This window comes from Crinia signifera, chromosome 19, assembly GCF_055691185.1.
Source record: "Crinia signifera chromosome 19, ASM5569118v1, whole genome shotgun sequence".
Classification (NCBI taxonomy): Eukaryota; Metazoa; Chordata; class Amphibia; order Anura; family Myobatrachidae; genus Crinia; species Crinia signifera.
In genome coordinates, this window is record NC_139226.1 from 69,848,775 (window position 1) to 69,865,787 (window position 17,013).

The 17,013-nt window shown below is 41.9% G+C and overlaps 1 protein-coding gene across 10 annotated transcripts in view; it reads left to right on the forward strand.

Moving 5' to 3' along the window:
• Positions 1-17,013, forward strand: part of KAZN (kazrin, periplakin interacting protein) — a 679,557-nt gene that overhangs the window by 291,081 nt on the left and 371,463 nt on the right. For all 10 annotated transcript variants that reach the window (XM_083162748.1, XM_083162749.1, XM_083162746.1 and 7 more), the window contains one exon: positions 906-1,076. In XM_083162748.1, the coding sequence (XP_083018874.1) occupies positions 906-1,076 (171 nt within the window). The remainder of the gene's footprint in view (positions 1-905; positions 1,077-17,013) is intronic.

The window sequence follows — 17,013 nt, forward strand, 5'->3', positions numbered from 1 at the left end:
TTCCTGTATATTTTGGAAAGCCTCTTACCTGCTGATAATTCTTGCTTCAATGCTATGATTTTTGCATATTGAAAAGAAGTGTGGCATTTCTTCTCAGGAGTATATGGAAGATCTATTACATATGCTGTTCAGCAAATATGTACTGAAAAATATGCTTGTGTTATTGTAAAAGAACTGCAGTATTTCTCTACATTGCATTTACTTATGCATGAAGACCACTACAATAATTATGTGTTACATTTTTGCAAAAATGTTTTCCTTCCCATCATTTCATTATTGTCAAAAAATATATATTTTATTTAAGAGAATACGTCAGCAATACATTTATTAATGCTATCTGGAAAACTGGCATACTCTTCATTGAAGATGAATATGCAATAATGTTGTTGCTTGCAGTGGTGTAACTAGTAAATATGCACACCCCCCCTCAAGTAAAGCTAACACACACACACACCCCTTACCCCTCCGCATTCTGCTTGCAGCAGCTACATTCATGGACCCGCAGATCTGGTCTGTGCCGCGGTCCAGCGCTCCTCAAACTTCTTCTAATGAAAACTGTGGCTCACAAAATGGCTGCCCATATTAGCAGACCATTTATAAGGATGCTAGAGGAGGCTGCCTCCTCTTAGCATCCCTGAAAAACTGTCTGCTGTACGGGGGCAGCCATTTTGGGAGGGTCAATTTTCATTAGCACTGCAGGAGGAGACGGAGACCTGGGACCGCTCAGACAAGTAATCGTTAAGGCCCTGCCACAGACATTGCAGTGGCGTAACCATAGGCCCGCAGACCAGGGCACCTTCCTGCCACAGCGGGGTCTGCCGGGGCTATTGTTACGCCACTAGTTGCTTGCTATTTTTTGTATTTAGGGATTTCTATGTTTTTATGCTAGTTTTTCTTTATTGCAGGAGAGTGAAGATGCAGTAAAGGTTTTAGCAAAAGAAAAAGATCTTTTAGAGCGGGAAAAGTGGGAACTTCGGCGTCAGGCTAAGGAGGCAACAGACCATACGAGTTCTCTTCGGTCACAGTTGGATGTAAAGGACAATCGAATTAAAGAGCTTGAAGCTGAGCTTACAATGGTGAGATATAAAATATATCTACTTTCAACCCCAGTATATTCTTTAAACAAAACAAAATATCTCTTTACAGGCATCTGCAGTAAAATGTTTGGTACTTGTGTAGTTTTACGGCGCCTGTGTTTACAGTTTCTTAGAAAAATGGCAGCTTGCCAGATTCCACGTGCTGAGTCTGTGATTACTTTAACTGTGAAACTTCGCATGTTTCCAGACTCCTACACTGTACTAGGCTAGCTTGTGCTCACTCTGTGCTTAATCTGTGTAACTGTACTAAGCCACGTTATCGGTGAAATACCGTGGGGGTTTTCGTGCTGCAGTAGCGGCACAGTGACAAACATCGGCTGTACTCACAAACAGCATCTAGTTGGCCGCAGTCAGAAGTTGAGTCACAGTTGTGTCCCAGTCACAAACACACTATCCACGCCACCCCAAAGCGTGGCGAGCGCAGCGGTATGCATCCGGCTGACCTTTTCATACCCCCAGGTCGGCGTGGAGTTGATTGTATATAGTGTGGCGAGCATAGCGAGCCACCCATCCCGAAGCGTGCCAAATGCAGCGAGCCCCGCGGATTACTTCATATGTATTCCGCGCCCCCTCGCTGGGCTCGCTGCGCTCAACACACTTCGGGCTTGGTGGCTTGCCACACTATATGAATTCAACTCCACGCCAACGTGGATAGTGGGGTTATGAAAAGGTTGGTCGGATGCGTACCGTGTCCCCTCGCTGGGCTCGCTGCGCTCGCCAGGCTTCTGGGTGGCGTGGAAAGTGTGTTTGTGACTGGGACGCGACTGGGACTCAAATTATGACTGCGGGCAACTAGACACAGTTTGCAACTACAGCCGCTGTTTGTGACTGGGACTTATCGCAGCGCTTTAAAAAAACAAACGATATTTCACCGATAACTTACCATTACACAGATTAAGCACAGAGTGAGCGTGCGCTACCCTAGTACAGTGCAGGAGTCTGGAAACATGCCAAGTTTCACAGTTAAAGTAATCACAGACTCAGCACGTGGAATCTGGCAAGCTGCCAATTTTCAAAGAAACATTAAACACAGCTGTATAAACAAACACTGGCGCCGTAAAACTACACAAGTACCAAATGTTTCTCTTAAATTTGGTATATAATCTTTAACACTCTAGCTGTGGCTTGGTTATATTGCCCATGCTATATAAGTTCATGGAAACTGTCTGAGCCTATGGGATGGTCAAAAATAGGCTGTTTCAGTTCCTATAAAGGCAACAAAAGCAAATACACAACCACAGAGGAGGTTTCATGGATAAATCTGCTATGAGAAATGTAATCCAGTTATTTCTGCATGTGATTCTTTCATTTTTTTTTCTTGTTCCTCCAAGTATCATGTTCCCTATCCATGTTACTATATCTCTGCCACCTACAGTGTAAAACCCCTGATAAAGTCTTTCTCAAGGGGAAACGCGTTGGGGTATTGAAGCTATATTCCAAAGAGGAAATCCTGATGTGGATCATTGAATTTTAATAAATATTTCGTTTTTATTATTATTAAATTGTATATGGTCATTCTATTTGCACCATAAATTCCAGTGGTGACCACCATTTAGGTGGTGGAGGACTTTAGCACTCTGCACATTTCTCTCTCTCTCTCTCTGTATATATATATATATATCTATCTATCTATATAGATAGATAGATATCTATATATATATATCTATATATAGAGCAGGTAGGTCCGCACTCCCAATAAGGATGATATGCGGCAGTGGGGTGCTTCACTTAAGGTACAACACGTGTACCATATATAAGTCTGTGGGCTGTTTCGGACTGGACACAGTCCTTTATCAAGACAGGCAACAATGCGACACAACAGCTCAGCAACAGTGCCTCCTGCACTGTTGCTGAGCTGTTGTGTCGCATTGTTGCCTGTCTTGATAAAGGATTGTGTCCAGTCCAAAACGTCGACCTGCTGTATGCTATAATGGTGATGTATTAAACCATTTATCTTTGTTGAATTATTGGAGTGTGCTCTCTCGGCTGATTTACATAACGATTAGCCCACAGACTTATATATAGTTTGTTTTAGGTGGATATATATATATATATATATATATATATATATATATATATATAGCTATCTATATATAGATAGCTATATATAGATAGCTATATATATATGTAGTATTAATAAACCAGCAACATCCGGATTTTTAGTGAAAAAAAGTATCCAAAAATCATTTTATTTTAATGGCATATAAAGTGCAAAGAACAGACATAAAGACATCAGGAGCAAGGGATACTTAGCAGCTCGACGTAGTAGAGAGCATGATATATGACGCCACCCTGAAGCTCCTCTCAGCAATCATACCGACAGCTGTTTCGGTGCAAAGTCATGCACCTTCATCATAAGCTTCAGGGTGGCATCATATATCATGCTCTCTACTACGTCGAGCTGCTAAGTATCCCCTGCTCCTGGTGTTTTTATGTCTGTTCTTTGCACTTTATATGCCATTAAAATAAAATAATTTTTTGATACTTTTTTCACAAAAAATCCGGATGTTGCTGGTTTATTAATACTACATGTATTACACCATTTGAAACCTGGCACTCTGGTACTTGACTTGTTTACAGTGTGCAGCCTGGCCTCAGGACTGAGATAGCTATATATAGATATCTATATATAGATATATAGATATATATATCTATATATAGATATCCATATATTTATATAAATATATATATCGATATAAATATATATATATATATATATATATATATATATATATATATATCTATATAGATAGATATATATCTATATATCTATATAGACATATATCTATATATCTATATAGATATATATACAAAAGATACATGATGACGGTGGGTAAAAGAACTTCATTTTATTAGCAGCAACGTTTCGATGCTACGCAGGCATCGTTTTCATGCTGAGTATCAAACATATAACAAACAAACATACCTTATATAAGCACCCGGTGTCTCAGCGCCGGCCGGGCCAGGAGGCACCGTCCATCCGGCGCAGGTCTGTGACGTCAGCGGCACACACCGAAATGACGATCAGACCTCTGATAGGTGGTGCACCCGTCACCATGACAATAACAACAAACAACCAAAGGACACTGACAAACATAGACTGCAGCAAGGATCTAATGCATAGTGTCAGTCATACAGCAATATAATTAGGCTAAATAGCAACAATAATCTATGCACATAACGTGCAGGGGAAACTTGTAGTACTACACATACTTATAGCAATGTCGAGATGCCTGTATATTCATTCAAGCCATAAGGGGCAACAGTGCCCAATCTCATGATCCACCTGGCCTCACATCTCAGAAGGGCTGCTCTCCTATCGCCCCCTCTGAGGGTCTGGGGAATGTGGTCGATCATTCGGTATCTAATAGTTCCCTCACTGTGTTTACAGGCAGCAAAATGGCGTGCGACAGGTTGGTCGCTGGTACCCATAGACAATGCCTTCTTAATGGCTGATCTGTGGGCTGCCATACGCTCTTTAAAGGGGCGTTGAGTTTTGCTGATGTAGGACAGCCCACATGGGCAAATAATCTGATAGACACTGAATGTGGTATTACAGGATAAGGTGTGGCGGATATGCAATGTTAGACCCGTCCGGGGATGGCAAAAGGTAGAGCCTGGTATTAAATACTGACACGTGACACAAGGGCATCGTATGCAACCAAGTTTACGTACAGAACGGGATATTTTCGCAGGAGCAGCATCTGATTTGACTAGAATATCTTTAAGGTTCCTAGATCGCTTGTAGCTGGTCAATAGCTACAAAAAAGGCCAACAAAATTCTGGCATGTATTAAGAGGGGAATGGAAACTAGGGACTCAAGGGTAATTATGCCACTATATAAAGCATTGGTGCGACCTCACCTAGAGTACGGAGTACAGTTCTGGGCCCCACACTATAAAAAGGACATCATAGAATTAGAAAAAGTCCAAAGGCGAGCAACAAAGCTTATTAGGGGAATGGAGAATTTAAGCTACGGGGAGAGATTAAGCAATTTGGGACTATTTACATTAGAAAAGAGACGTTTAAGGGGGGACATGCTCAACATGTACAAGTATATCAAGGGCCAATATAAGGAACTGTCACACACCCTATTTTCTACTAGAAAGGAATCTAGGACGCGAGGGCATGAGTATAGATTAGAAGAAAAAAGATTTCATTCAGCTAGTAGAAAGAATTTCTTTACGGTCAGAACAGTCAAACTCTGGAACTCTCTTCCCAGAGAGGTGGTAATGGCTGGCTCATTAAATGCGTTCAAGGCAAAGTTGGACAAACATTTACTGGAGAAAAACATCCATGGGTACAAATAAGAAATATAATTTGTCTGTAAAATACCAGAACCTACCAAATCAGCAATGGATATCTATACCAGGTTGAACTAGATGGACGCAAGTCTTTTTTCAGCCTTACCTACTATGTAACTATGTAATAATCTAGAATTCTGAACACCCACATTAGGGTCCGTCTGCACTAGGGGCCAATGTGAGCGTGTGATCTGTTTAATATTAGGGCTCATCAGGTTGTACGTGGTGACCCAAGGTATCAGCTCCGATGTATCGGCAACAGAAAAAGGGACAGAGAAGAATGTCTTTTTTGTTGGCGCACAAGAGGAGTTTTGAAAGAGATGTATGGATTAAAATCGTTTTTAATCTTTATTAGAATATATTTAAAATAAAAACTGTCCAGTCTGTGAAATATTTCATATATATGTATGTAAAAAACCTTTCTTAATTTTAAATAATCAATTGCACTTTAATTGTGATCTGTGTCCTTTTATGTGTTATGTTAGGTCCTTATGTGCTAGGGAGTTTTTTTATATAAAATTGTTCGGTAAAGATGTTATTTTATTACTTTTTAACTGTATTTATTCAATAATTATCACGTTATATGTTCTTTACAGTTTTTACTCCCTTTGTGATGCTATTCTTGGGTTGTTCTGTTTTTAACTAGTTTTTGCGAGTTCAGTGCTTGTAAGTGAATCGTTTAATCTTTCACTGCCACGTACCACTTATTCCTGGTTTTAATGTGCAGTGAGATCTATCAAGTTTCAAAGACTCTCTTCATACCAGTTTATCATTCATTTAAGAAAATCGTTGCACATACAAACGGATCCCTGTACGTCATCTAGTGTGTCATTAATATTGTTTGCTTCTCAGCGTTTTTTGAAGGTGACACCGCGCATACTTATGGGTCCCAATTGCTGGACAGAGAGTGGTATGGGCTAATTTGGTATGGGTCTTGAACTTTGAGTGTTCGTATAGATCAGTCTGATTCGCAGTGATATCAATTGATGTGTGCTGCACGGTGCCCAATGTCTGCTAGTGTGTATGGCTTTATACACTATTACTGAAACAGTTGTGTAACTTTTACACAGTGTCTGCTGGTATATGTCACCTTATACGTAGTTTTTATTCAGATGCGTATTTGCTGAGATTAGTAAGTGGATTTTATCAGTGATGATTTCCACCAGATATCGATAATTCTCTTCTTACTGTATGTAACCTTTGTTGGTTGAAATTGCTACCTACTAACTATTGCCACTTTAGAATTTAATATACTTTGTTGCTTTATCAGCGTAGATAATTGCTCTGAGATTGTATTTAAGACGCAAAAATGATACTGTGAATCTGGTTATTGCTGCCCCAGTTCCTTCTTATCAATGGATTGGGCTGTCTATGCAACAATGGTTTCTACAGATTGCGTAACATGTCTACCATCTATCCGCTTTTGCAGGTTAAACCGTAATATGTTATTAGATTATCCAGCTGGTATTGCCGCGTTTCACTATGGCAGTTTTTTCAAGGCTGCCTTGAAAAAACTGCCATAGTGAAACGCGCGTCGGCGTTCACATGTCCTTGTGTTAGGTCCAAAATATTTTTGTTAATTGTGATGCTAGAACTGTTATAATTTGTATACCTGCGAAGTGACAGTGCAGCGTTAATACGCGACTGCACCCGCTCTGCCGGCTGCATGAACTAAGCCGGAGCAGTGGCTGGTTTGTATGCTAAAACCGTTACAAACTGTATACCCACGTAGTGTAGCGCTGGTACGCGATTGCACTCGCTCTGCCGGCTGCTTGAACTAAGTCGGAGCAGCGGCTGATTTATTCGCTCATAACTCAATAAGATCGGTCCAACGTGAGCACAGATGTATCCCGCTAAACAGTGCGCTATAAGTCCATGATGTTATAAGAATAAATCACTCCTAATAGACACACTGATTAATAAGCGGCAAGAAGAGTGTAATCACTGTATGAATAAAAGCTGGAGCAGCGTTTGACACAGACTTGCAAACCCTGTGAGAAAAAATACAAACGCTAGCCCTGCTAACAGTATGTTCTAAAACCGATAAATGACATAAGATACATACCGGTTAATGAGCAGTAATAAAAGTGTAATTACAGCAGCAGCTCAGATAAGGAGCTGAATGCGTATATGACAAAAATCTGCGATACGAACTGTAAATCACTCTGAACTGCCTTATTCATACAACTTCATGAGTGCACACATATTTGAAAAACTAATTGTACAATTCTAGTGAATAAACCATACAAATAAAACAATAACTGCGCACAAGGTGATACACACTAGCAGATATTGTATGGAATTCACAAGAGTACATCCACGATAATACATATGGTGGTACACACCAGCAGATATCGTACACAAATATATAGCATACACCAGCAGACCGGCTGCAAACATAAAGCCAGGGTAACGGCAACAACAGCCCAATTATTATTTTTTCTGATAAAGGTGTAATGTTTGTATAAAACTGTTTGGTTGAAATTTGCCTCAAAACCAAGAAATGACCTAAGAAGTATCAGTTGCTTTTAACACATATATATGTTGTTCAGCCAGTAGCAATAAATCGAGTTTGCGGCAGCACTCTGCATAAAAACATACTTTGTGAAACTGGCTGTAAATAACTGAACTCAGACAAACTGTGATATATATAAAAACCTTGGTTTTCTACATTTATTGCATAACCAGCAAAATAATTATTACCAATGCTGGCAACATGTTAAATTAAAATTACCAGTTTCCACAAGACAGGACATAACAGACCTAATAACCGGCAATACCAGCTGGATAATCTAATAACATATTACGGTTTAACCTGCAAAAGCGGATAGATGGTAGACATGTTACGCAATCTGTAGAAACCATTGTTGCATAGACAGCCCAATCCATTGATAAGAAGGAACTGGGGCAGCAATAACCAGATTCACAGTATCATTTTTGCGTCTTAAATACAATCTCAGAGCAATTATCTACGCTGATAAAGCAACAAAGTATATTAAATTCTAAAGTGGCAATAGTTAGTAGGTAGCAATTTCAACCAACAAAGGTTACATGTGCACATACAGTAAGAAGAGAATTATCGATATCTGGTGGAAAGCATCACTGAGAAAATCCACTTACTAATCTCAGCAAATACGCATCTGAATAAAAACTACGTATAAGGTGACATATACCAGCAGACACTGTGTAAAAGTTACACAACTGTTTCAGTAATAGTGTATAAAGCCATACACACTAGCAGACATTGGGCACCGTGCAGCACACATCAATTGATATCACTGCGAATCAGACTGATCTATACGAACACTCAAAGTTCAAGACCCATACCAAATTAGCCCATACCACTCTCTGTCCAGCAATTGGGACCCATAAGTACGCGCGGTGTCACCTTCAAAAAACGCTGAGAAGCAAACAATAATAATGACACACTAGATGACGTACAGGGATCCGTTTGTATGTGCAACGATTTTCTTAAATGAATGATAAACTGGTATGAAGAGAGTCTTTGAAACTTGATAGATCTCACTGCACATTAAAACCAGGAATAAGTGGTACGTGGCAGTGAAAGATCAAACGATTCACTTACAAGCACTGAACTCGCAAAAACTAGTTAAAAACAGAACAACCCAAGAATAGCATCACAAAGGGAGTAAAAACTGTAAAGAACATATAACGTGATAATTATTGAATAAATACAATTAAAAAGTAATAAAATAACGTCTTTACAGAACAATTTTATATAAAAAAACTCCCTAGCACATAAGGACCTAACATAACACATAAAAGGACACAGATCACAATTAAAGTGCAATTGATTATTTAAAACCTATAAAATTAAGAAAGGTTTTTTACATACATATATATGAAATATTTCACAGACTGGACAGTTTTTATTTTAAATATATTCTAATAAAGATTAAAAACGATTTTAATCCATACATCTCTTTCAAAACTCCTCTTGTGCGCCAACAAAAAAGACATTCTTCTCTGTCCCTTTTTCTGTTACATTTATTGTCTTTGGCTGCACCCCCTCTGAGATTTACAATTGATAATGTCTCGTTTGGGGAAATTTTTGGTGCTGTAGCACCTGCTTGTGCGGATATATCCCTCTTCCCCTTACCCCCAAAACTTACCGATGTATCGGCAACCTGTGCACGTGGAATAAGAAGCTCCTTGCGATCTAATCGCATCACCTTATCTTTAGTAGCAAATAGTTCATTAAGAGGGTACCCTCTAGCACTGAATCGCTTAATCATCTCATCCATCTGTGTACTAGCAACAGCTGTATTAGACACAATGCGTCTCACCCATAGCATCTGGGATGGGATGCTCCTGACAGACGCTCGGGGGTGACAGCTGGAGTACAGGTTGAGCGTTGTTTCTGTCTGTGGACTTAGTATATACACATGTAGCTACTAGCCTATTTTCAACAGTGATCAACACATCAAGAAAGTGTATCTTAGCTCTATCATGTGTGTACGTGAATTTAATCGGATGGGTTGTTGAAATGTGAGCATCAATATGGTCACACAATACAGCCGGAGGGCCCCTCCAAAATATCAGGAGGTCGACTATTATTATCATGCTATGTCGCTGAGTGACTATTATCATGCGAAAAAAATCCCCAGGGGCCTCCGGGTCAAGAATTGCCCCACAATAGGCAAACATGATGTGTCCTTCTGCCAGAAATGGGTGCCAACAAATGCACCTTCCACTTCATGCTTCTCATCATTGAATTTTCTAATGAAGAGGTTAATTTATGTAAAAACAAAGTAACTACCTTCGAGACCCTCCATAAATCCAATCTGGAGAATGACACAGGCACTAATTGGTATGAAAAGTTGAATTCACAACTGCAAGTATAAGCGTGAACTTATTAAATTTAAAAAGGATACAAAATCAAAGGTCGATATCGACTACGAAACTCATTGTGTAAACCAATGGACTGTACCTGGACGGGAGGGCGGCCCAAAGCGCCCATTCTTTTGGTGCATTTGAGGTAACCCTTACCGCAGCAGTCATCCACTGACTTTAATTCATCCAGTAGTGAATCCAGCAGAGGTAGAACCAAGAACCCTAAACAACCGGCCCCAGGGGTAGCGACGCGGGCACGTCACGGAGGCCACGCGGATACACCATAAGAGGCGGTCAGAATAAGAGGAAGGGGTTCCAGAAAACCACCCAGGGGGAAGAAACCCTAGTAATTAACCTCTCTACATACCAATTGTTTAATATTGAACCTACTGTCCTGTCAAAAGGATTATCATTTTTGCCGTCAGTATCCTTTAATGAATTGGACTGGCCCATCGAGCATCATCGCTTGGCTAGGCAGTTATGACTAAAAGAACATTTTAATAAACCTCAATTAATGTATCCAAAATCTACTGCTGCCATGCAAGAAGAAAACTTACCTAAACCGTTAATGAAAATTCTTCCAAGGTCTTCATACGATCATCAATCGTTTAACGCATCAATCCGAACATTCTCCAGGGTCCTCAACAACAACGTACAAAAAGCTGAAAGGGACTTCACATCCCCGTATAACAACCTCAATAAACAGGAGCGTCTGCCCCTTAAAGACCTGGCAGCAATAATATTTTGCCCCGCAGACAAAGGCGGGGCGCTAGTTATCATGGACATGGAGAAATATCACCAGCAAGTAATGATCCATCTGAATGATACCATGACTTATCGGAAACTGCAGTGTGATCCATCATGCATCTTTAAAAGGGAATTACAACAAGTATTACAAACAGCGGTTGATAATTATACCATTTCCAGCAAGTTGATGTCGGCCCTGATACCGGCCCATCCATTGGTACCACTGTTTTATTGCACACCTAAGGTGTATAAAGCACTGGTTGACCCCCCGGGGCGGCCTATAGTTGCCACCAGAGATTCTTTGATGCAGCCCTTGTCTATCTATCTAGATTCCATATTACAACCTTGCATAAGGAGTCATCCCCGATATCTGATGGACACCACTGCTTTACTCCAATCACTACAGGCCTTACCCGTGCTGGATGAAGAGATGCATATGTTCACAATAGACGTATGCTCACTCTACACTTCTATACCTCATGACATGAGACTTAAGGCCTTACGCCAATTTCTCACTGATAATGTTTCGTATGCTGGTCCAGATGTTGATTTAACCATTGAATAGAATAGAATCAACTTTATTGGCCATGTGTGCTTGCGCACACTAGGAATTTTTTGTGGATTACAGTGCAGCATCAAGCAGGGATGAAAAGGGGGGGAGGGAGACATTACATATATTACATAAAGACATTACAAGCATTTAATTTCTAGCTACGACTATGGTGGTCAGGTCGCCAAGTAGGGACACGTTGTTTGGCTGTTGATATTGGGATTGCATTCGCTTTGATTGTATTGTTCAGGTGATGGACGGCTAACGGAAAGAAGCTTCTTGCTGATCTGGACGTTTTGACAGGGATGGACCTGAACCGTCTTCTGGATGGTAGGATGTCGAACAGGTTGTGACCAGGATGCAGCTTGTCATTTGCAATCTTCTCAGCACGTTTCCTTACCCTGGATGAGAACAGATCCCTTATCGGGGGGAGGTCGGTCCCTATGATCCTTTCCGCAGTCTTCACTACCCTGTGCAGTTTTTGTTTGTCGTTCTCGCTTGCGCCACCGTACCAGATTGTGATCGAGGAACATAAGACAGACTCCACGATGGCGGTGTAGAATATGCACAGCAGCTCCTGTGGGATGTTGAATTTCCTGAGTTGCCTCAGGAAGAACAGGCGCTGTTGGGCCTTTTTGATGTTTGTGGTTATGTTTAATCCCCATCTTATGTCACTGGACATGGTTGTCCCTAGAAATTTGAAGGAATCAACCGGCGACACCACTGCGTTGGCTATTGTTAGCGGGGCTAGTGCATTTGGTTTTTTCCTGTAGTCGACCACCATCTCAACTGTTTTGGTGGGGTTTAGATCGAGGTTGTTGCTGCTGCACCACTGTGTCAGCTTCTCCACTGCATGCCTGTACGCGGTCTCGTCACCATCCTTGATTAGGCCGATAATAGTGGTGTCATCTGCGAATTTGATGATTTTCACTGACTGCTCAGCTGAGGTGCAGTCATTCTTGTAGAGAGAGAAGAGCAGAGGGGAGAGGACGCATCCTTGGGGGGCTCCAGTACTGATTGTTCGTGTGCTGGACGAGAAGGCGCCGGCTTTGACCACCTGTTCCCTTGCTGTTAGAAAGTCCACTATCCATGAGCATGTTGATCCTGGGACTCCTAAGGAGAGGAGTTTTGGCTGCAGGATGCCGGGAACGATAGTATTAAATGCTGAGCTGAAGTCCACAAATAGGACTCTTGCATAGGTGCCTTGGTGGTCGAGGTGTTGTAAAATATGGTGCAGCCCGAGGTTGACCGCATCCTCTACACTTCTGTTCGCCCGGTAGGCAAACTGCATGGGGTCAAGGTGAGAGGTTGTCACTTCTTTCAGGTGCTTCAGTACTAGTCTTTCAAATGCTTTCATGGCCACTGAGGTTAGTGCAATTGGCCTGAAGTCATTTAGGTCCTTCGTGGGTGTTTTCTTAGGGACCGGGATGATGATAGAGCGTTTGAAGCAGGCAGGAACCTTGCACAAGTCCAGGGAGGAGTTGAATATCGTTGTGAAGATGGGGGCGAGCTGAGCTGCACAGGTCCTAAGGCTGGATGGCGACACACCATCCAGTCCTGCAGCCTTCTTAGGTTTTATTCTTTTGAGTACTGCTTCTACCTCGCCTTGGTCCACGTGGAGGGCCTGGGTGTGGTGGTCTTTGGGATGGAGTGGGGGAGGTACGGCCTGCTCAAATCTGCAGTAGAACTTGTTCAGGTCTTCTGCAAGTTCATGGCCGGTTTCAGACTGTTTGGGCTTTCCTGTAATTTGTGATGTTTTGCATGCCCTTCCATACTGCCGCAGGGTCCTTTGCTGTGAGGTTGTGTGTCAGCTTGTTTGTATATTCCCTTTTTGCGAGTTTGATACCCCGAGTCAAGGGGTTCCTGGCTTCTTTGTACTGTGTCCTGTCCCCACTGCTGTATGCCTCCTCCTTGGCTCGGCGGAGTTTCCTGAGCTTGCTACCGAACCATGGCTTGTTGTTTTTAAAGGATTTGCTTGGTTGGTACACATAAGTCCTCGCAGAAGCTGATGTAGGATGTGACTGCATCCGCTAGTTCATCTATGTCAGAGGCAGAGGCTTCGAACACCATCCAGTCAGTGCAGTCGAAGCAGGCCTGAAGCTTTGTTTTTGCCTCGATTGACCAGTTTTTGACAGACTTGATAACAGGCTTAGCAGACTTTAGCTTCTGGATATATGTCGGAAGAAGGTGGACTATGCAGTGGTCGGAGAGACCCAGTGCTGCATGGGGTATGATTGAGTTGATGAATATGATACTAAGAATTTTTTCCTGTATAACAGCAAATATTATCTACAGCTAATGGGGGTGCCGGCAGCCCCCTCATATGCCAATGTCTTTATGTATGAATTTGAACAACATTTTCTGTTTGCCAATCATCACATAGCGACACACATAATACAGTATCATCGATACATCGATGACCACCTGATATTTTGGAGGGGCCCTCTGGCTGTATTGTGTGACTATATTGATGCTCACATTTCAACAACCCATCCGATTAAATTCACGTACACACATGATAGAGCTAAGATACACTTTCTTGATGTGTTTATCACTGTTGAAGATGGGCTAGTAGCTACGTGTGTATATACAAAGCCCACAGACAGAAACAACGCTCAACCTGTACTCCAGCTGTCACCCCCGAGCATCTGTCAGGAGCATCCCATCCCAGATGCTGTGGGTGAGACGATTTGTGTCTAATACAGCTGTTGCTAGTACACAGATGGATGAGATGATTAAGCGATTCAGTGCTAGAGGGTACCCTCTTAATGAACTATTTGCTACTAAAGATAATGTGATGCGATTAGATCGCAAGGAGCTTCTTATTCCATGTGCACAGGTTGCCGATACATCGGAGCTGATACCTTGGGTCACCACATACAACCTGATGAGCCCTAATATTAAACAGATCACACGCTCACATTGGCCCCTAGTGCAGACGGACCCTGATGTGGGTGTTTAGAATTCTAGATTATTGACCAGCTACAAGCGATCTAGGAACCTTAAAGATATTCTAGTCAAATCAGATGCTGCTCCTGCGAAAATATCCCGTTCTGTACGTAAACTTGGTTGCATACGATGCCCGTGTGTCACATTCCCCAGACCCTCAGTGGGGGCGATAGGGGAGCAGCCCTTCTGAGATGTGAGGCCAGGTGGATCATGAGATTGGGCACTGTTGCCGCTTATGGCCTGAATGAATATACAGGCATCTCGACATTGCTATAAGTATGTGTAGTACTACAAGTTTCCCCTGCATAACGTGCATAGATTATTGTTGCTATTTAGCCTAATTATATTGCTGTATGACTGACACTATGCATTAGATCCTTGCTGCAGTCTATGTTTGTCAGTGTCCTTTGGTTGTTTGTTGTTATTGTCATGGTGACGGGTGCACCACCTATCAGAGGTCTGATCATCATTTCGGCATGTGCCGCTGACATCACCGACCTGTCACGATACTCAGCTTGAACACAATGCCTGCGTAGCATCGAAACGTTGCTGCTAATAAAGTGAAGTTCTTTTACCCACCGTCATCATGTATCTTTGCAGTGCCGCGCCAACACTGGGATATATATATATATATATATATATATATATATTAATTAATAAATCCGCAACTAGTAAGCAACTGAAGCTGTGTGTGGTGTCAGCTTTTCTACTTTAGTACCAAGTCCCTATCGAGTGCCGCCAGCGCCACATACTACGCTGTATTATCTTCCTTCGGAGGGCACCGGGGCCATCATTCTTTATCGGAGTGCCGGATTCCAATTGACTATATATATATACATATATATATATATATATATATATATATATATATATATATATATATATATATATATATATATATATATATATATATATATATATATATATATATATATATATATAGAGAGAGAGAGAGATAGTAGAAGAAGGGCACTCAGGGACTAGAGAAGCAGGTGAACGTAGGACAATTTTATTGCCTGGTAGTCTACGTTTCGGAGTCTCCCCCGTCGTCAGGACAAAACAATAATGTACAATACAAGCAGTGATGAGGTGGATTTAAGTGATCTCAGGTACTTACCCCCTCCTACAGCCATCACGCACTCACCGGGACCGCAAGGCTCACTTCCGTGGTGGGACACACAGTGATGACGTCATCTGCATCATGCAGAGGCGCACGTCAAGGACATCTGACTGGCACGCTTAGGCGGTCACGTGGGGCGGGCTGTGGGGGCGGTACAAACAATCAGTGCACTGAAGATACAGCACATAATAACAAATAAACAAAAGGAAGAATAAATAACAGTGAAGAGACTGTGCAGTATGTAAGAAGAACATAACATCCATAAACGCACACTTAATGAGGGGATGTAATCACACGTGAAATTTCAGCAACCTAAAACATAGTGACATACTGGCATCTAATGGACAAATATACGAATTACAGGTGACTGTACGAAATGATAAAATATGGCTTATGGTGACCTTGCTGATCTAGCAAGGGATAAGCCAAATGTTAAAAAGCATATGCATGCGGCTGCATATGGTGCACAAACCGGCTGTCTACCCACATACCAGTGGGATATTTGTGGCTGGTATGAAAGGGTATGGTATCAGCTGGGCCAGGGCTGGCCGCTTACATGTGTCTAAATGGGCAAAGATGGTGCACACAAAGGCACTCTACCTCTCTGAAAAAAGTAGTTGAAGACAAAAGACATGTAACTAGACTCTGTGGCCAAATCTCTGGAGTAGTGCTAGCAGTGTATGATCCAACATAAATTGGGGTTCACAAAAAATTGTGTAGCCCCAAACTGTCATTAAGGCCTTTAGGTGTCAGCGTATCAAGCTTAAAAATCCATTGGGACTCTAGCTGAAGGAGTTTTTTTAGAACGGTCCCCCCCCTCTGAGTGAGGCTGGGACGTGGTCCACAATTCTGTAACGGAGCATGGCCATGTTGTGCTTGGCCATGGCAAAGTGCCGTGCTACCGGCTGCTCACTTTTGCCAGACTGCAAGGCTGCCCTAATGGCACTGCGATGCTGTGCCATGTGCACCTTAAAGGCGCAGTTGGTTTTCCCGACGTAGTTAAGCCCACACGGGCATTGGATAACATAAATAACGTGGTCGGTGGTACACGTCAGGGGCCATTTAATTTTTAATTTTTTGCCTGAGAAAGGATGGGCTATCTCTTTGCAGCTCACTAGGTAGCTGCAAGTGGTGCACCCCAGGCATCTATAACACCCTAAATATATAACAATGGGTAAGTAAACGAGTAATTTGCGCCTCCAGCAGCCAGACAGTCTAAATATTCCTATAGGTTTCCTCTAAACCATCACCAATCACCAATAACAAAAATTGGAATAAGACTTAGCCGGCGCTTGGAATATTCACAGGTTGTCACAGGTTTTTCTCCCATGCAGCAGGTAACATGTGAGGGTAAGAAATAGTATATAATAGTGAAGTACGTTTAAAAAAGGT